The following is a 21,342-nucleotide window of genomic DNA, read 5'->3' as shown; positions in this document are numbered from 1 at the left end:
TGCGATCTTGGCTCACTACAACCTCCACCTCTGGGGTTCAAGCGATTCTCCTGCCTCAGCCTCCCATGTAGCTGAGATTACAGGCGTGTGCCAACACACCTCGCTAATTTTTGCGTTTTTAGTAGAGACAGGGTTTCCCCATGTTCACCAGGCTGGTCTCAAACTCCCGACCTCAGGTGATCCATCCACCTCAGCCTCCCAAAGTGCTGGGATTACAGGCACGAGCCACCATGCCTGGCCCTCTGACACCTTTTTTAAAGCCCTATTTTATACTTCCAAAGTGAGGGCACAGTGCCCCTTCAAACCCAAAGGATTGCTCCTTGGTGGCAGAGATGGAGGCCGCACACATACTGCCCGCCCTGGACTCTGGCATGGGCTGGATGATGGCTGGAGGCATGCATCATTGGCGCTACTCCTTGGGTTGTGTGGTTGGAAAGAGACAATAACATGGTTGTGAGGAAGCAGAGTCCCTGATGGTCATCCCATCATTTAGGGAGACTGGCTCTGGACCATCCACATGTGGTGTTATTGGAGGCTGCCTGAATCCTTGCTAGGACAAAGAGCTCCCATGTGTCTCAGCAGGCTGGCTACCACCTGCTACCCCCGACCCCAGCTTCTCCCATGCTATGTCCTCATCCCATTCCTGCCAACCCCTTCTTCCCACTCAGGAAGCAGGACCAGGGCTTGATTGCTAAACCTCTTGTCTCTTGTTACAGTGGCAGTAGGTTCGCTGGCTGTCAGATCGAGGGACTGAAGGGGTGTGCACTCCAACCAGCTTGAAAGCCACTGTCCTGAGTATCTACGACTAATGAAACGGTGAAAAGAATTCATCCTCCTGGATCATATGGCTTACTAGGAGACATGAGAGCCACAGGAATAGGTTAAAGAGAAAGGTAGGGAGCCTTTTCTGGGAACTCTAACACCTCTGGTGGCTTCTCACCTTACCTTTTGTTAGAGAGGAGTTGGGACAGTTCACGCTGGGACTCAGATGTCTGGAGAAACGGCTTCTTGTGATTGAGTGAATTTGCTGCTGGAGAATTTACCTGTTGGCCCCAGAAGGAGTTTCACAGTGTTAGCTTGAATCTAATGACATAGGAAGATGCTTTTGATGTAATTCTTTTTTATTTTTATTTTTTATTTTTGGTGCAAGTTATATACTTTATCCAGGCTCAGAATGAGTTTGTCCAGACTCCCATCACACCTATAATAATCACCTCTAAAATGGGCATCACCATATATATCATCAGCACCATAATCTATCTCAGAGGGTTATTATGAGGGTAGGGGGAGGGAAGAATTTTCAAAGTCCCTCAGTAGAGTTTATGATCCACAGAAGCAATTAATGACAGCCATTTTTCATACTGAACGAGTATCCCTATAAAATGGAGTTCTCAGAGGCCAACACTCCGTTGGATCAGCACCCCCCAGGATGAATCAGATACAGTCTTGTTCAATAACTAGGGAATTCCTTCTTCCAACAGTTCTTCCTCCATGCTGTATGCACTACGGTGGAATGGGTGACCACAGCGGCTCTCGTGCTCACAGGGAGAGTGCTGTATACCCCAGCTCCTCCACTTACAGCCAAGTGACCTCAGACTTTTCACTTGACTTCTCTTCAGTGCAGTTTCAATATCCAGATGTTAAGGGATGTATTCTCCTTGCAAACAGAATAGGAAGAGCCAGGAAAGATAACCTCCCTAGCGCCACAGCCATTTCTAGAAGGCAGTGGTACATTTAAGTTTCTTGCTTTGACACCATGTAAGAGTAGCAACATGTGAGCCATTCATGCACGCATGTCCAGAAGAAAATCTCACTGATGGGGGTGAAAGCATTGGACCAGCTCTGTCACTACTGTAACCATCTTCCACAGGTAGAGAGCAGAGCACGCCAGGGTCCCAAGAAGTGATGAAAAGCAATCATTAGAGCTCCTGCAAGAATCTTCCCTAAGCACTTTCTTCTGTGACACACCTACTTTGTGGCATCTACGCTCTGTCATCTGGGCTGGAGTGCAGTGGCATGATCTCAGCTAACTGCAGCCTCTGCTTCCTGAGTTCAAGAGATTCTCCTGCTCAGCCTCCTGAGTAGCTGGGACTACAGGCCTGTGCCGCCGCGCCCAGCTAATATTTGTATTTTTAGTAGAGATGGGATTTCATCATGTTGGCCTGGCTGGTCTCAAATTCCTGACCTCAGGTGATCCGCCCGCCTCAGCCTCCCAAAGTGTTAGGATTAAGGCGTGGGCCACTGTTCCTGGTCTTGATGTAATTCTTAAGGGGAATAAGTCAGCTATAAAAGTTAGTGTACACAATGTGTATGGCCAAAACCAAACCTAGACACAGTAGTGACCATAATGATGGGCCTCAACATATCGTCTTGGGATGGTAGAATTATGAGAAATGTTTAATTTATTCTTTATGCTTTTCTGTTCTTTCCAAGTTGAACATGTATTCCTTTTAAAGATAGAAAAAAATGTTTAAAATGTTTTCTTCAGTCTTCAAAAATACTTTCTGGTTTTGCTTCTCCTTGCCCCAAAGACCCCCTACTAAAGTCAGGAGACACCCAATGAGCGCTTCGTGTGGGGAAAGAGCTCGGCTATGGTGCTCTGCCATGCATGTCCCCACACAGGCCAGAAGAGCAAGGCATAAATCACAGCTGGTCTGAGTCTTGGCAGAACGCCCTGTAAGCCTCCTGGAACGTGAGTGCATACAGGAAGTTTGCGTGGTTGCTACTAGGTTATTTTCCACTTGCTTCCCTGTCTTCTCAGAAGGCTATCCTAGAGGTTTCTTGTCACCTCTCTTGTTCTGATGAGGTCTGGAGCTTTCTGCCTCTGCCCGCTCAGGGTACACAGTTGGAGCTACAGAACTGCTCAGGGCAGCATGGAGTTGGCCCCTCTGCATCAGAGTATCCCACCATCCCCCTTGCTGTCATCTGGTCCCTTGTGTTTCAGTGACATCCTGTGGGGCAGGGGACACATGGAGCTGACACCCTTGCCTACTCTGGCTTCCGCTGTCTCTGTGAGTCTTACACTGTCTGAATGTGTCAACTTTGCCTGGACACTTCCTGAGTTGCACCGAATGACCCTCGTCAACTGGTCAGTGGTGGACTCCCTCGGGCACCAACTGGGGAAGGCCTCAATCACTGATGAACTTGCTGGGAAGGGCTCTTAACCTGGGGTCCACAAACAGAATCCAGGGGCTCTGCCAATGTGGATGGGAACCAATCACATCTTTATCTTCCCTAGCTGCTACCTGAAATTAAGTACTTCCTTCGGTGATAAATCTAGACAACAAACCACAGAAGTACTAGCAATACCTGTGACTTTGTGACCAACAGAAATCATGCATATTTTCATATCACCTGACAGTTGTGCACATATCTTTACGTACTGTGTCATGTCATCATTACTTTGAAGTTATGATAAATATTGGGTCCACACCTAGATCTTATTAATTCATGCGTTTTAAAAGTAGTACACGTATTACTATACCATAGCTCAAAAATTTTGATAACCGTATTTTATTCTAACCAGTTTTCTTTGTTATCTCATGCATTTAATTGTATCCAGATATTCTTCTCTAGTGTCCTGTCACATGGCCACTTGGTATCACACTGGTTATTGTTTGGCTGTGTCCTTGGAAAATCATCTTCTGACTCTCAGCTTTCTTGTCCTTAAAACGAAGGGATCAGCCTGTTAGATAATCACTAAGGGTTCTGCCAGTCGGACACGTGATCTGATTGTGTGTATTTCAGCGCTTCCACTGTGCCACAACTGAGACGTTACATGAGGACAACTGAAACGGGGATTCGGTGCTAACACTTACGGACAGGCGATTTTAGCTTTTGTCATACAGAAAATTTCTAAGAATTTGTCTAGGAAATATGCAAAAAATTATCTACAAATATGTTTTGGGCAAAAAACTAGAAACAACCTAAATATTCAGTGATAGGAGATTGCAACATATTTATGTGATGGAACAGTAACAGCCATTAAAACAATGCTGTAGGACAATAACATGAAAAAATAGCCATGCTATACAATTAATTTTTTAAAAGCCATTTGCAATGCTTGAACAGCTATATGATTTATTTATTATTATTATTATTATTTTGGAGACAGGGTCTTGCTCAGTCACCCAGGCTGGAGTGCAGTGGGTCTATCATTGCTCACTGCAGCCTTGACCTCCCAGGCTCAAGCACTCCTCGCATCTCAGCCTCCCAGGTAGCTGAGACTATAGGCAAATACTACCAAGCTTGGCTAACTATTTTTATTTTTATTTTAGTAGAGACAGGGCTCGCCATGTTACCCAGGCTGGTCTCGAACTCCTGGGCTCAAGTGATCCTTCTGTTGCGGCCTCCCAAAGTGCTGGGATTACAGGCATGAGCCACCGTGCCCAGCCTGATTCTATTTGTATAAAAACATATGGGTATGTACGCATAGAAGTCAAAGTAAAATAATATAATCAAACATGTTAATATCAGTTACATTTAAGTAATTATGGTAATTTTTACTTTCTCCGTTGTGTTTTTCTGCATAGTAAAATTTCTATAATTAATATTCACATATATATGACTCTGTGATAAGAAACACAATAAATGCTGTCATTAGGAGAATACCACACAAAGCATTGGTGGCAAATCCACAGGTTTTTGGGAACTGCATCTTCCATCCCTAATTTTTCCATTAATCAGGCAGAATTTCAGGCATGAGAGCAAGGAAACAATGAACCCCTGACCTTCTGTCATCCTTGTTACTACAGTGAACACCTGCTTCATGAGCAGGGGCTGAGAGCATGAGGGCCTGTGGGTCAAAGCCCCCACTCTGTCTCTTGACAGCCTCAATGGGGCTGCATGACTGGCCCCTCCCCAGCTTCGCTGATGATCCCTAGACCATACCTGCAGGTTGGTGGCCTCCTCTGCCCACCAGACTTCAAACTCTTTCTGTAGCTTCACCTTGGCTTTGTCCATGAGCAGCTGCAAGTGCTCGATCTCCACCTTCAGGGCTTTCAGGCGAGTGAACATTGTTTTATACCTGCAGTGGAATTGGAGAAGAGTCAGTGCACTGCTGTCTTGAAAGCATGGCATGGAGGGAGGGCTGTAAATGAATGGGGCCTGTGCCTTAGAATCCTGGCAGAGCTGCCCTGGGGCCCAGGGACTGGGACCATATAGGAGCTTCTGAGGCCAGGATATGGCATCAGGATTTGAGTCCATCACAGCGAAGATGAAGCAGAGGGAGACATTTTTGTCCAGTAGGCCCATGTGACTGTGTGTGTGAGATGAATAGCTTCTCCCCCAAGAACGAGAACTGCCATTCACTCACTAAGAGATAAGCATTGCTGTAGGCACTCAACATACAGAAACTCTTTAATCCTCTTCACAACCCTAGGAAGGAGACACTATTGTTATCACCTCTATTTTACAGATTTGGAACCTGAGACAGATATGGAGAGGTTATATAACTTGCTCTATGAGAGAGAGATAACTGAGAAGCCAGGATTTGAACCCAGGTGGTCTGGTTCTAGAACCACAGTCTTAACTGCCTCACCGTTTCGCTGGCTCACCTTCATGCTGAGGACTAAAAGTAACACTGGGCTTATGAATGCAAACATACATTGGTTTTGGGAGTGCTATAATGAATTAGAAATTGTCCAACAGGAAACAGTCCAATAGCCAAGCTGAAGAGATAAGTTGGCCTCTAAGGTGACACTGAGATTGGAAATATGGGCCAAGGGGACACCATGAAGATGGAGTAAAGACACAAGGAGAATGGGTGGGAGGCTGGGCGCAGTGGCACACGCCTGTAATCCCAGCACTTAGGGAGGCTGAGGCGGGTAGATCACCTGAGGTCAGGAGTTTGAGACCAGCCTGAGCCTACATGGTGAAACCCCATCTCTGCTAAAAATACAAAATTAGCTGAGTGTGGTGGTGCATGCCTGTAATCCCAGCTACTCTGGAGGCTGAGGCAGGAGAATCGCTTGAACCTGGGAGGTGGAGGTTGCAGTGAGCTGAGATTGCACCATTACACTCCAACCTGGGAAACAAAGTGAGACTCCATCTCAAAAAAAAAAAAAAATGAATGGGTTGGAAAGAAACTGAGGAAAATGAACAGAGTGAGGGAGAAAATGGATGACTGGGGAGACCCCAAGGGAGTGGAGAACGACAGAGGTGTGTGTGCTCGGGTGGTCAGGGCCTTCTGTAGGAAGACACATGCACACCTGCCAGGAGTGACCTGAAGACCAGTGCCTGGGGCTTTGATCTGGGTGTGCGTGCGAGTGGGGGGAGGGGAGGGGTGCATGCCAGGTCAGCTGGAGATTGGGGTGGGGCAGGAAATATGCTGCAGTGACGCCACCAGCTCCTTGTGGAGGGAAGGTGACTTTAATCTCTCCAGAACATACCCTACCGTGGCATGGGGGAGATAGCATACATGTGCTGAATGCACAAATGGATGAATGGATGCAGCTTGACCGGCATGTGGGGCAAGATCTGGTGACCACTTTGCGACCCCAAATGCCTGCAGCTGCGTTGAGAATATGACATTCTCAGGACTCGGGAAGGAAGTGGGCTTCAGCCACAGGCCTGCGTAAGACCACCATGGTCATACTTCTTGGCTCCTCTAGGTGGAAGCAGTGGACAAGCCCAGCTGCTTCCCGGGCCTGGCTTGGCTAGTTCTGCATTCTAACCTCACACTGCCTGGGTTTCTGCCTTTCACACCTGCCTGCTCAAAGGCAGCTCCTCCTCTTTCTGCCATTTTAGGAGCCAGCTGGACCCACATCCCTGAGTAGCTCCAGCCCTGGGCTAGGAGTTGGCCACTCTGCTCTGTCCTGCCCTGGGCAGCTCCAGGACAACACTGAGACCCTGGGAGGCTGGGGTGGGGCTGTGTGTGGCTGTGTGTGGCTGAAAGGAAGGGCACCTTCTCTTTTGTTCCTCCAGTTGTGATCGCAGCTTCTCCTCCTGCTGGTCTGGCATGGGAGGCACGGCCATGTTTTCCGAGATTCCTGTAGAAGGAAGGTACCGATGGGACGGTGAAAAACAAAGGTAAAAAGAAAAGTGTGTATTTAGGGCAGATGATAGAGTTCAAGGGCACTCCAAGAAGAAAGAGGCCCCTGTGAGTTCCTTCTGGGGCCTCTTGGTGGCAACCTCTGCTCAGCTGGAAGCCCTGACGGGAGCGGCTTCCTGGGTTAATCTCTCTCTGCTGTCCCTCTCACTGCCAACATCTGTCACTGGAAGGGAATTCTGCCTCCGTCTCTACTAATCCTTTTACTATTGAGCTCACTCATTTCCTCTTGAGTCTCCAGGGAAGATGCAAAATCGCATTTCCCCATCTTCTGATAAAGAGCCCTTCACAAACAAGGAAACCTCTCTAAACCATCTGACATCTTTCTCTGCCCAAATGGAGGTGCTGAATTTCCAGCCTCAGAATCATGTCTCCTGTTTCTCACTCCCCCTGCCACAGTGGTCCTCAAGCCTGACGAGTGCAGGTCATGTCAATTCACAACCAGGGCTGAGCCCAAGCCTTGGCGACAGGACCACGATGAGGCCCGGAGCAAGACTGAGCATGTCAGCAGGGATCAGCTGCTGCATGTGTCTGCGTCCCCGCTTATGGCAACCTCTGTCTTCCTGCACATGACTGCTGCTGGTTGCCTGGTTGCCTGCTCTGGCTAGCGTGCTCATCTGAAGCCGGCTCTCTCCTAGTCCAGAGTGTGGGGACTTTTTATTCTCCTGGGAGTCTCTTCATGGTTGCCCTGCTTTTCTGAGCTCCACAGACAACATCTTAGAAGTCATATAGCCCTGCTTTCTACTCCATGTAGGGGAGACTGTGCTACCATCCATGTACTTCCAGACATGCTCAGACTTAATCCTTATAGTATTTATTTGAGATAAGTGTTATTATTCCCATTTTATAGATAAGGACATTGAAGTTCAAAGAGGGTGAACTGCCCAAGTTACGTGGCTAACTTCAGGAACCTTGGATTCCTTCTATAACATTTCTGACATCCCTTCTATAACATTTCAATAAATAACATCGATTATAAAATAATATAACCAAACATGTTAATATCAATTACATTTAAGTAGAGGAATTACGGTGATTTTTACTTTCTTCTTCCTGTTTTTCTGCATAGTAAAATGTCTATAATTAATATTCACATATATATGACTCTGTAATAAGAGAAACAATAAATGTGGTCAGTCGTTTACAGCCCTCCCTCCATGCCATGCTTTCAAGATAGCGGTGCACTAACTTTTCTCAGATTCCACAGAGGGTATAGAACAGTGTTCACTTGCCTGAAAGCCCTGAAGGTGGAGATCGAGCACTTGCAGCTGCTCATGGACAAAGCCAAGGTGAAGCCAGAGAAAGAGTTTGAAGTTATAAACAGTGTCAATTATTATTAACGTGTTTGATTATATTACCTTGGTTTCTATGGAAATCCCGTCTATAATGTTTCTGACAGAGTGTCAACTGCTTTCTGCTCTAATACTTCCAGGGATGAGAAGCTTGCTACTTTGCAGGATAGCACATTTCATGGTGGACAGCTCTGTTTCCTCCTACTTTGAGCCAAGACATTTCCCACTAACTTCTTTTCACCTCTACTTTGGCTCTTTGGAGCAGCATAGCATATCTTTCTTAATCTGATGGTCCCTTAAATATCTGAACAGCAACATCAAAATGCCACATGTTTGAAACTTTTTTTTTTTTTTCTTAGACTGACTCTGCTCTATCCCTCACCTGAAGTCTCAATGACCTGGTTACTTTCCCATTTATCTTAGGTCTGGAAATAATACTTCCATGGGCCCGAAAGGCACAGAATAGAGAAGGACTTCTCTTACCTTTAAAAAATTTAAGCTCGACTGGGCGCGGTGGCTCACGCCTGTAATCCCAGCACTTTGGGAGGCCGAGGGGGGTGGATCACGAGGTCAAGAGATCGAGACCATCCTGGTCAACATGGTGAAACCCCATCTCTACTAAAAATACAAAAAATTAGCTGGGCATGGTGGCGCGTGCCTGTAATCCCAGCTACTCAGGAGGCTGAGGCAGGAAGAATTGCCCTGAACCCAGGAGGCGGAGGTTGCGGTGAGCCGAGATCACGCCATTGCACTCCAGCCTGGGTAACAAGAGCAAAACTCAGTCTCAAAAAAAAAAAAAAAATTTAAGCTCGACATTTTTGTAGCAGGTGAATTACTAACAATGACCATTTATTGGGGGCTTTCTATGTGCTAAGATCTGCCAAATTCTACTAGGCACTGGGCTTGGTCCTCTATGTACCCTATTACTAATTTTCAAAATAACCCTTTAAGGATGGCATTGCCATCACCTTTCAGCTAGATTCTTAGTCTCAGAGAGGGCTACGGATAACCTAAGGTTACATAGCTAGTAAATAGCAGAGCTGAGATTTGAACCCATTTGTGTTTTTCTGATTCCAAGGAGCTAAATATTTCTATCAAACAGCTTCCCCAGCACTGCTTGTGATTTTTATTTTCTTTCTTTTGAGATGGAGTCTCCGTCACCAGGCTGGAGTGCAGTGGCACAATCTGGGCTTGCTGCAACCTCCACCTCCCAGGTTCAAATGATTCTCCTGCCTCAGCCTTCTGAGTAGCTGAGACTACAGGCACCTACCACCACACCCAGCTAATTTTTGTAATTTTAGTAGAGATGGGGTTTCGCCATATTGGCCAGGCTGGTCTCAAACTCCTGACCTTGTGATCTGCCCCCCTCAGCCTCCCAAAGTGCTGGGATTACAGGCATGAACCATCGACTGCTTATGATTTTTTTTGAGATGAATTCTCACTCCGTCACCCAGGGTAGAGTATAGTGGTGTAATCTTGGCTCACTGCAGCCTCCACCTCCCAGGTTCAAGTGATTCTTCTGCTTCAGCCTCCCAAGAAGTTGGGACTACAGGCACCCGCCAACACACCCGGCTAATTTTTGTATTTTTAGTAGAGATGGGGTTTCACCGCATTGGCCAGGCTGGTCTTGAACTCACAACCTCATGATCCACCCACCTTGGCCTCCCAAAGTGCTGGGATTACAGGCGTGAGCCACCACCACCGGCCTGCTTTTGATTTTTAGCAGCTCTGTCGTGGTTGGCCCCTATTAAGCTTGTGGTCAGGTTTAAAACTTGCATTTTTAAAAATAAGTGATTGTCAAAATGCACCCTGTTTCAGTGTGATTGTCCTTTTGATCCCAAAAGGAACACTTCACATTTATTGGCAGCCTAGCCTGCTGAGAGTTCCTTATTCTGTCATGCCATTATTCTTTCCCTTTGACTCCCTTACCCATTTGTTACCTGTGTCTTTTATGTCATTATGTTATTGATAACTATGCTAACTGGATCACGATTCTGTCCATCATCTTCCAGGTGCCAGTGACCCCCTTTTCCTTGTGTCAATTGCCAACTTTAAATTGACAGAGAGAGCAAGTGTCTTGTTTCATCATCTAAACACAGGAACTGCAGATACCATCCACATCCCACCTGAAGACCGCACTGTCATCTGTGTTGGTGCAATTTATTGGCTCAGATGAGGCAGCCCACCTGTCCACATCACCCACAGACCTCCAATCTCAGGCACCGGAAGCCCTCAAGGGCAGGGACTGGGGTCCTTCTGCTCTGAGCATCTTCCCCCAGTGCTGTGTTCAGACTCCATGTACAGGGTGCACTCAGTGTGTCGCATGTTTGCTGGCCTTGTCTTCTTTGCAAGTCATCAGACGTGGTAAACTAAAGGACGTATCTTAACATGAAACTGACAATGGCGGGACTTTGAATGGACGAACTATTTCCTTTGTAAAAAGTTTCAGAAATGGGCCCAGGTATCTTCCAGACTGCTAAAAAAGTAACACTATGAGTCTCTTTCCTCCTTTTAACACTTTTGTCCATCCCAAGGACACCCTGAGAAATTCAGTGAAGTCCCCCTCTGTGGTGACTGGCTGGGCGTCCTGCTGCAAGCCCAGCGGGTGAGAGGCTGTTGGAGGCTGCTGGTGGAAGGGCTGCTGGACTCACAAAGGGCCATCTCATCTGGCCAGCAGAGGTGGTCTCCAGGGCTTCATGAACAGACAGCAGAAGGTAGCAGGGATGGCCGGGGTGGACCGGTCTTCCATATAAAGGCTGTGGTCACCCTATGTCAATGCAGAGCCCCTCTGTACAAGGCAGGCTCTTGCCTTGCCCCATGGCTGGTTGTCTTTTCCTTGGGCATCTTGCAGGTTCCCCAGTAGGTCACAGAGTTGCAGGCGCCCTGAAAGTGTGTGGGGTGTTCAGGAGCCTTAGGCAAGAAGCACATTCTGAATGCAGCCAACACAAGCACGGAATGGTAACGTCAATGCCATCCGAGGAGTCACCCGAGCCCAGTCCCCACGCAACACTGCTTTCATTCTCACCACCCCAGCTGGCAGACAGGATCGCCTCTGCTTCATGGTCAGGAAGACCAGGCTCAGGGTGACTAGGTGGCTTGTGCGATGCCACAAAGCTACCAAATAGCAGTGCCAGGCTTTGGATCCACGTCTAGTCACTCATCCGCTTATTTAATGAATGTGGATCAAGCGTGACTATGTGCCTGCCCCTGTTAGGAGGATTCCAGTAGGGAAGACAGACACTAAAACAACAGACAGTGGAGTCTGCAACATCATGTCCGGGATCGGAAGGTGCTATGAGGAAAGAGAAAGCTGGGTAGACGGACAGAGGATGACAGGGTGGAGGACTGTCATGTAGGTAGGGTGGGTGAGGGCCTCTAAGGAGGAGACATTTGAACAGTGGCCTGAACGGAGGGAGGGAACAGGCATGCGGAAATCGGGGTGCAGAGTGTACAACAGTAAGTGCGAAGGGTGTGAGCCTGCTCGCTGCGTCTGAGAATCATGAGAAGGCCATGTGGGACTGGGGCACAGGTCACGGATTTCGGTTATTAAAGGGCAGACTTCAAAGGCCAGCACCCAGGGAAGACACTAAGACTTTCTCTCAGCCCCAGCCCCAGATCTGAAAGGGTTCCTGAGCGATTGGTAAGGGAAATCGTAGTGGGAGCTGAAGTCAGTGAAGAAACAGGCCAGACCCTGGAGGATCTTGTGAGCCATGGTAAGGACACTGGCTTTGAGAGAGACGGGAGGCTGGAATATTTTGAGGAGAGGAATGGGCTTGATCTATTCCTTTGAAAGCTAAGTTAAGCTTTTTCTTTTTTTTTCTTTTTTTTTTTTTGGCTGATCAAGACAAAGTTACTCCAAACTGAACAATAGTGAACATGGAGGTGGCGCCAGGAAGCTGGGAGTCTGTTGAAAGGGTCTGGGAAAGAAAGCTGGGGCTTGGAAGTCCAGAATGAGGGCACAGCACACCCCATGACACAAACTACCCCCATTGCCATGACAACCAAATGGGCCTGCTGCCCAAGGTGATGTCTGCTTAGTGAAACACATTGCAGCCTCACCAGGAGACAGCCTCTGGCTGCTTCTGATGTGTTCTGAGGCTTGGCTCATCAGTAACCTCTGAAGAGAAATAGGGGCTGGGAACTCAAAGGGAACCAAACAAAAGCGACTGAGCAAGAACAGAAGAAGAGGGAGCAACTGAAGGGCGTTTGAGTTTTGTAGGTCTCCATCCCCACAGGGACTCTGGCCAGGGACAGGACCTCCCATCACCTGACAGGAGGCACGGGGAGCCCTCCTTTCAAGGACAAGATTCTTGCTGGGACAGCACAGGAAGTCACAGTCCCGAGTGGCCTGTGAAGTCACACTGTTCATCTGTGGGGAGGCAGCAGCCGTCAAAGCCAAAGCAATACAAAAGCAAGAGAAGGGTTTCACTCAGTGGCTCTGGGTCTGAATGGCACACAAGGAAGAAGCCCTGAGCAGTCAAACAGTGACTGAAGCTTCAAGTTGAGGGGACACACAGTCCCAGGCTGACCTTATCTCTGAAGTCACCGGTGTTTTGGAATTAGCTGTGCAAGGACCAGAGGGGCTCTTGCTGGGAAGGCCAGCCAAGATGTGGACCCCTCCTTCCTGACATAATTTCTACGGAAAGATCTCTGCAACTCCTTGTCCCACTTCCCCATGCCCTCCTCTCAAACGCTCTCTCTCCCGCACAGTTATCTGATGTTTGAAATGTGCAGAATCATTTCTTTGGTTCAATGGTTCTCAACTGGGGGTACACATCAGAATCACTTAAGGAGCTTGTAAAAGCACACAGACAGCTGGGCCCTACTCCAGACCTACTGAGTTAAAATTTGTCGATAGGGTCCCCTGGTGATTCCGACGCTCACCCCTTGTTAAGAAACAGTGCTTATGGCGTGGAGCCCAGTTTCAATACAAGTACTCTGTGCAGAAGTCACTGAGAATACAGGCCCTGCAGAAGTTTAGACAGGATGGTATGTGGGAGGTAGCATGTCCCCTACAGGCCTGCCTGCTTTCCAGACCTTTAGGAGCCACTGTGATAAGGGTAAAAAGGGCTTCAGGGGTTTGCAACCAGGAAGACACACTCTGTAAGGTTGGAACTGCCTGCATCTGGCCCTTGCAGGTGCCTGATAAAATCTGAATAACAATAACCATCGCACAGCTGCTACATGGGTTAGGAATGTCATATGTATTGTCTTGTATAATTAACAACTCCCACTCCAGGTGGGGAAACTGAGCTCTGATAGAGGAAGCAATCTGCCCAGGATGGCACTGCTAGTAAGCAGAGTTAGGGGGAGAACCGGCTCTGTCTGATTTCAAAGCTGCTGCTCTTTCCTCTGTAAGTCATTCCAATAATGAAGGAAGCCATAGGGCAGATTATTGAAGTCTGTATTGACTTGTCGTTGGTATTTGAAGGTGTTGCTCTTTTCCATGAATGCCTTTCAGATCTGGGGCTGGGGCTGAGAGAAAGTCTTAGTGTCTTCCCCGGGTGCTGGCCTGTGAAGTCTGCCCTTTCCTAACCGAAATCCACGACCTGTGTCCCAATCACACATGGCATTTGCAGCTTGCCTGTTGGGTGTGAAGCACTATCTACCCACTCTCCAGGGTCAGCCCACAGAATACCCAGAGCCAGCCTGTTCCATGCCCTTGACTGGACTAGGAATCCTAAGGAAGACGATGTTGACATTTCCAACCATTCACCAGAGCCGAAAGGGGCCCTCTGGACTTCCATAGAGCAAAGGCTGTGAGGCCCACATGGCCGTCCCCCAGCCAGTGCCTTGCATGGGACGGGGCAGTGAGTTATGTGGCTCTACCATGGCAGACAAGACATCAGAGCCGGAAGGCATTCCAGCTGGTCGTCTCCGCCATCCAACTATACAACTAACGATTCATCTGCTGAATACCCACTCTGGGCCTCCTTGGGGCTCAGCTGTCTCACACAACCATACATCACTTCAACCTCACCTTGTTGGAGAAGTCAAAGTGTCTATTCTTATGGAGATTGATGGTGTTCGTAGCTCAATTACCACAATGGTCAGAAGCTCAGAGGCAAAGATTCTGGCTTCCCAGTCAGACCATTTCCTGTTTAATGGCTCAAATTTATTGTCAGCTGGAGCTGTCGCATGCCGACGGGTGCTCAGTGCTGCCATCCATCCTGCTGTTGATTTCGTAATAGTGTAGTGGCCCCTGGCATGCCCAAATTTAAGGGTGTGCTGAATGACCCCACGGACACATGGCTGTGCCTGGTAATTTCTTGGGCACACTCGCTCCCACCACCACAGGCCCTGTGCTCACTGCTGCTGCCTTCCCCTCAGGAAGAGCAGGGCACTTTTTGAGAAGATAAATGGCGGTTCTTCCGTACAATCAGAAATGTGCCATATGTCTGCTTGCAGCAAAACCCAGGCCCTGACAGTCCCCTCATAGAAGGCCGTCCACCATCTCTTCCTGCATGAGTAATCTTCCCTGCTCTGACTGTGGGCCTCTCTGTCCAAGATTGTGTCTGTCAGGGATGGCGGCCTCTCTCCTTCAGATTTGCTCCTTCTCACCCCTCGTGTTCTCTGTGGAGGAGGCAGACCACAAAGTTAGAGGGTCAGCGTGCACTAGGGTCAGTCGGTGATATAAAGGAGACTCTAGGGCCATATGCCATACTCAGGGAAGACATTCCTAGTCTCATTACTGCTTGAACTTGGCATGGATCCCATTCGTGGTGGCCTCTGTTCAAATGGGAGCTCTCTCTCCTCTGTCTCCATCACCCTTTCTGCTAGAACCCCAGATTTTGGTTACTGGTCTGCATTTCTCTTATCACAGCCACTCAGAGCCTGGCGTGGTGACTTCTGGGTCTGACCCACAAGGTCCCGCTTTGTTCCTGGTGCACAGCGCCTCTCCCAGCTCCTCCTTCCAGGGGCATCCTTCCAGTCCACTGTGACTTTCTCCCTCCTCCATCGGAAGTGTGCTCGAAGTTCTGAACTCAGGTTTCTCTCAAAGCTCTGAGTACCTTGGCAGTTCTCCCTCCTGTCACTTTAGCCTCATGGACTTGTGACCACATGGCTCAGTGCAGTGGCTTCTCAGAGATATTTGCAGGAAACTAGGCATGCCTACAGTCCGGTTGCATCTTTATCACACTGAACCAGCCAGGGCGAGTGTTCTCAGGACACATGTGATCTTTTGGGGAGAGCAGTTTTTCTTGTACCTCCAAAAGCCAGCACGGGCCTTCTTCCTATGAAAACCTCTGATGAAGATGGTTAGTAGGGTTCTATCAATTCTCTTGACTGGCTATTTAGAGAAATTTCAGGAGTTTTAAAAATTGAGTTGTGCATCCTTCATAAAGCTGTCTCCCTCTACTTTCGGAAAACATACCTGCTACTAGCCAATTTGTAAATTAATCCTTTCATTTGGCAATAATTTATCATATATTGAAGTCAAAAGTGAGTTCTGAGACAGACCACACAGTAGAACTGGCACATTTTCAAAGTGAAATGGGGAGAGCTGGCTAGACAACCCAAACACTCACATCAACATTCGAAAAGGGCCAAAATAAATGTTTGACGAGAATTCCTTTAAAAAGAGCTTGCAGTTTGCCTAAGCCTACCTCCTCTCCCTCCTTGGGGGAGGTGTGTGTGGAGATGCTTCTTCCCCCTTCAGGGGTGGAGAGGGAGCCGGAGAGACCACGCCGAGCATCTGTGTGGGTGTTGGGGGTGGGGAGTGAGAAGGCCAGAGAGCACTACTGTCTGATTTGTATTCAGGAGATCTAGAGCATGGGGCAGGGACTGATGATCTGCTAGCGGCGAGAGCAGAGTTACTACTGCATTTCTGTTGACCTAACATGGGCTATAAGCACAGAAGAGAGGCTGGTTAGGGGCACTTTGGATCAGTGGTGTGCTGGTAAATGTTTAACAACCAGCTCTCTGGAAGACAAAAGCCCTGATTTTCAGTGTTGGCCAATTTTGGGGGTGCAAATACTCCTGTCGTGGTCAATTTCGGTCTACCAACACGATGTTCCTGCATTTGGAGTTGGGAAAAAATGCACACAATCAGCCCTTGTAAGCCAGTGTGAGCTGGCTCCAGCATGCCTCTGAGCTCCTCAGACACAACACTTGACACTTAAATTCTTTCTCACAGGGCCTTCTAGAGGGGCAATGGGAACGCAGGAGAAGGAAACCTGGAAGTGGGCCACCTGGGGGTGGTACACTGGGCCTATTTCTAGCCCATTGGCTTCCCCACACTCTTTTTTTTAATTTTAATTTTTTTCAATATATTTTTTCAAAAAAATTTATTCATTATACTTTAAGATCTGGGATACATGTGCAGATCATGCAGGTTTGCTACACAGGTATACATGTGCCATGCTGGTGGTTTGCTGCATCCATTGCCCCATCATCTACATTAGGTATTTCTCCTAATGTTATGCCTTCCCAATCTCCCCATCCCCTGCTATTCTTCCCCTAGCTCCCTACCCCCGAGGCCCTGGTGTGTGATGTTCCCCTCCCTGTGTCCGTGTGTTCTCATTGTTCAACACCTACTTATGAGTGGGAACGTACAGTGTTTGGTTTTCTGTTCTTGTGTCAGTTTGCTGAGAATGATGGTTTCCAGTTTCATCCATGTCCCTGCAAAGGACACGAACTCTCCTTTTTTATGGCTGCATAGCATTCCATGGTGTATATGTGCCACATTTTCTTTATCTAGCCTATCACTGATGGGCATTTGGGTTGGTTCCAAGTCTTTGCTATTGTGAACAGTGCCGCAATAAACATACGTGTGCATTTGGCTTCTCCACACTCTTTTAGCTTCCTTACACCCTCAGCCTTTTCACTGGGCTCACCCGGTGGGGAACAGCAGCTAGCAACTGGAGGGTAGGAGGAAGGCCAAACTGTTTGTTCATGTGAGACCTCTCTGTGGGGGTCACAGGCTGGATACATGGCTTGACCGAAGGCCACAGCTTGTATCAGATGGCCAGGGCCTTTCTGTATAGCCCTGATAGTCTTTAAATTCCAGTGACTTCTCCCTGTGTTGTCTAGGCCTAGGGACAGCAATGCTTCCTGCCTTGCTGCAGTGACTGTCTCTGGGGTGCTCTTTCTTGCAGCTTTCCTACATTCTGCTCATGCCTCTGTAGATAGGTCTTTATCCTTCTCTTCACAACGTCTCATCTGAGTACTGACATCTGCTTCCTGTTAGGATCTTGACCCATTTAGGTTCAAACTGGGTAAGGAACTGTCCCGATAAGGCACATTTCCTCAAGTCAAGGAAGCTGCTGGTGAGGGACCTCCAGAGACCCATGAAAGCATCCCAAATTAGGAAGAGTCTGCTTTGAATATCTGCCGAGCCCAAGGCCATGTTACAGCAGAACCATTCAAGGGAGATTTTTCCAAGGGCCCGTCCTCCCTTCCTTCTTTCCTTTATCCCTTCTTGAGATTCTTAGCAGGTTGAGGGAGGGAGGCAGTTAGAAAGAGAGAAGCTGATGACCATTTCCCTTTACTCCTGACAATTTGCCTGAGTTGGGGTAAGAGAGAGAAGTCTTATCTTTTGGTGAAATCAGAATTATTAAGATTGCAGTTACAATATAAAACGATCACTTTTTTGGTTTGTAATTAAAAACGAATGACCAATTCAGTTATGGGGTTGATCAATTTCCATCTAGGGGCAGAGGAAGAACTTTCCCTCCTATGAAGACAGAAAGAGACAGTGGGAGAACAACAAAAAAATAACCTTCAGGGCACTTCCCTGTATCACTCATGTTAGGCACACCACTGACAGCTATTAAGTCCCTACCAAAAATTACAATGCGCCTGGAGAAGAAAATAAGAGGTAAATTTTCTGTTTTCATCTTTAAGTAAAATGATCCTGACATAAACAGTAGTGAGGAGAATTAAGATTAATCAGAATTGAATTGGGATTCACTTTTTACTACCACTTCTATCATAATGATTCCACTAAAACAGTAATTTCTGTTTGATCTAGGAAGCCTTGGAAGCTAATCCTTCATAGAGTTCTGGGATTTATTATAAACCATTTCAAACACAAAAAGTTCAGAGAATGATATAAATAACACCCATGTACTGACTATATTTTGAGATATCTAAATAGTTTGCTACAGTTTCATTTTTTTAAATTTTAAATAGAACATTATGGAATTGGTAGATGCATCCTCCACAGTCCACTATCCTTTCTCCTGGACAGGCTCCTGGCTCTTTACAGCAGCTCCCTCTTGATTTCTTCAATAGATACCAGGATTTTCAGATTACCACTTAAAGCTTTCTGTGGGTTATTTAGCACCCACCATTTGTATTTCAGCATAGCCAATCTTGGTTTCCTGTTGGTTGGTCTTTCCCAAACTAATCATCACCTTCTCTGGGGAGATGGGAAAGACTTACCCAACTCCATTACACACGCAACAGAACCGTTCCTGGGAAACACCGAGGCCTTTCTTGGTCTGAGATTCGCCAAGCACAGATGGTGATTTTCATCACGTGTAAAGGAAAAAGAGGCCAGATGGAGGCGCCAGCCATAATACATTCTAGTCCAGCAGATGAAGTCCAGAGGCTAGAATTTTGTCTTCTGTGTTTGGTCAAATGCCTAATTTGCTCAGCACCCATGATTTCTGCACATTTGCATGATGAAGAAAATGGCTATGGCAACTGGTAACAAGATCATCTGTGATCAGTGTTTGAAGGAACAGAGAGTTCCTTCCTGGATATGATTGTGTTTTTTCACAAGAAAGAGTGATCAATGGCACCTGTAGTAAATATGGTTAGAGCAATGTAGTGACTGTGCCTTGTGGAAGCCTTTAATGGTGCTGGTGGCCCAGAGCTCTGTGGCAAGCAGTCTGAAATTGTCTCTGCTTGCTGATGACTTGAATTTACATACAGAAAACCCTAAAGACTCAACCAAAAAACTTTTGGTTAATAAGTGAGTTCAGTAAAGTTGCAGGATACAAAATCAGCATAATAAAGCCAGTAGCATTTCTATATACCAACAACAAACTATCCAAAAGAGAAATTAAAAAAAAAACAATTTCATTAATGATAGCAACAACAACAAAAAAAATGGAAAACTACAAGACACTGATGAAAGAAATTAAGAAAACCACAAATAAATGAAAAGATGTCCTGTATTCATGGATTTAAAGAATTAATATTGTTAAAATATTCATACTACCCAAAACAACATATAGATTCAATGCAATCCTTATGAAAACTCCAATGTTATTTTTTACAGAAATAGAAAAAAAATCCTATAATTCATATGGAACCACAAAGGACCCTCAATAGTCAAAGTAATCTTGAGCAAAAAAGCAAAGCTAAAGGCATTACACTTTCTATTTTTAAAATATACTACAAAACTATAGTAATCAAAACAGCAGGGTACTGTAAGTAAACAGACACATTGACTAATACAACAGGATAGAAAGCCCAGAAATAAGCCTACATATTTATGGCCAATTGATTTTTGACCAAGATGTCACGATCATATAATGAAGTAAACAACAGTCTCATCAATAAAAGGTGTTGGGAAAATTGGATATCCACATGCTGAAAAATAAAATTGAATCCCTAACTCACACCATATAGAAAAATTAACTCAAAATAAATAAAGACTTAAATATAAGATCTGAAACTGTTAAACTACCAGAAAAAAACATAAGGGGAAAAGCTTAACAACATTGGTCCAGGCAATGATTTTTTGGCTATGACCCTGAAAGCATAGACAACAAAAACAAACACAGACAAATTGGATTATATCAGACTAAAAAGCTTTTGCACAGCAAAGGAGACAATCAACAGAGTAAAGAGTTGACCAGAGAGAAACAATATTTGGAAACCATACATCTGACAAAGGGTTTATATTCAAAATATACAAAGGACTCAAGCAACTCAACAGCAAGAAAACAAATAACCCAATTTAAAAAATGGGCAAAGGACCTGAACAGACATTTCTCTAATGAAGACAAACAAATGGCCAACAGGTTCATGAGAAAATGTTCAACATCCCTAATCATTAGGGAAATGCAAATTAAAATCACAATAAGATATCACCTCACACCTGTTAAAATGGCTATAAGAAAGATGAAAGATAAGCACTGGTAAGGATGTGGAGAAAAGGGAACCCTTGTACACTGTTGGTGGAAATGTAAATTAGTACAGCCATCATAGAAAACAGTATGGGTGTTCTTCAAAAAACTAAAAATAGAACCACCATGTGATCCAACAACCTTGCTTCTGGGTATATATTTGAAGGAACTGAAATCAGTATGTTGAAGAGATATCTGCATTTCCATGTTCATTGTAGCATTGTCCACAATAGCCAAGACATTGAATCAACCCATCAACAGATGGATGGATAAAGAAAATGTGGTATATAAACACAATGGAATAGTATTAACCCTTAAAGGAGAAGAAAATTCTATCATTTCCAACAACATGAATGAACCTGGAGAACATTATGCCAAGTTAAATAAGCCAGGCACAGAAAGACAAATACTGCATGATCTCACTTATATGTGGAATCTGATAAAGTTGAACTCATAGAAACAGAGGCTTGAATGGTGGTTGCAAGAGGTGGGAGGTCAGGAGAAGGAGGGTCAAAGGGTACAAGGTTTCAATTAGACAGGAGGAATGTTTTTGAGATCTATTGCACAGCAGGGTGACCACAATGAGTAGTAATGGATATTTCAAAATTGCTGGGAAGAGTAAACTTCAAATATCTCAACACACACAAAAAAAAGATGAGTGAGGCAAAGAATATGTTAATTAGCTTGATTCAAACATTCCACATTGTATACATACATGGAAACATCACAATGTACTCCCAAAATATGCATAATTATGGCTTTTCAATTAGAAGTGATATTAAAACAAGCAAACAAAAATACCAAAAATGGTTGAGGAATGACAAATCTGCTCTTTCTGCTTGAGCTGGGACATGGATCTCCTGCCCTTGGACATTGGCACTTCCAGCACTCAGGCATTTGGACTCAGACTGGGGCTTACATT

At 46.1% G+C, this 21,342-nt stretch overlaps 1 protein-coding gene across 2 annotated transcripts in view; it reads right to left on the bottom strand.

The window, feature by feature from the left end:
- KIF6 (kinesin family member 6) overlaps positions 1-21,342 on the bottom strand; it is a 383,773-nt gene that overhangs the window by 14,485 nt on the left and 347,946 nt on the right. For both annotated transcript variants that reach the window (XM_064360441.1, XM_021665512.2), the window contains 3 exons: positions 6,905-6,989; positions 4,891-5,026; positions 946-1,043 (listed from right to left, as the gene is read on the bottom strand). In XM_064360441.1, the coding sequence (XP_064216511.1) occupies positions 946-1,043; positions 4,891-5,026; positions 6,905-6,989 (319 nt within the window). The remainder of the gene's footprint in view (positions 1-945; positions 1,044-4,890; positions 5,027-6,904; positions 6,990-21,342) is intronic.

The sequence above is a fragment of the Aotus nancymaae genome, unplaced genomic scaffold (genome assembly GCF_030222135.1).
Source record: "Aotus nancymaae isolate 86718 unplaced genomic scaffold, 86718_ANA_hifiasm-v0.15.2.pri h1tg000040l, whole genome shotgun sequence".
In the NCBI taxonomy this organism is placed as follows: Eukaryota; Metazoa; Chordata; class Mammalia; order Primates; family Aotidae; genus Aotus; species Aotus nancymaae.
Note: the sequence above shows the minus strand (reverse complement) of the source record. Positions and strands in the feature narration are given on the sequence as shown.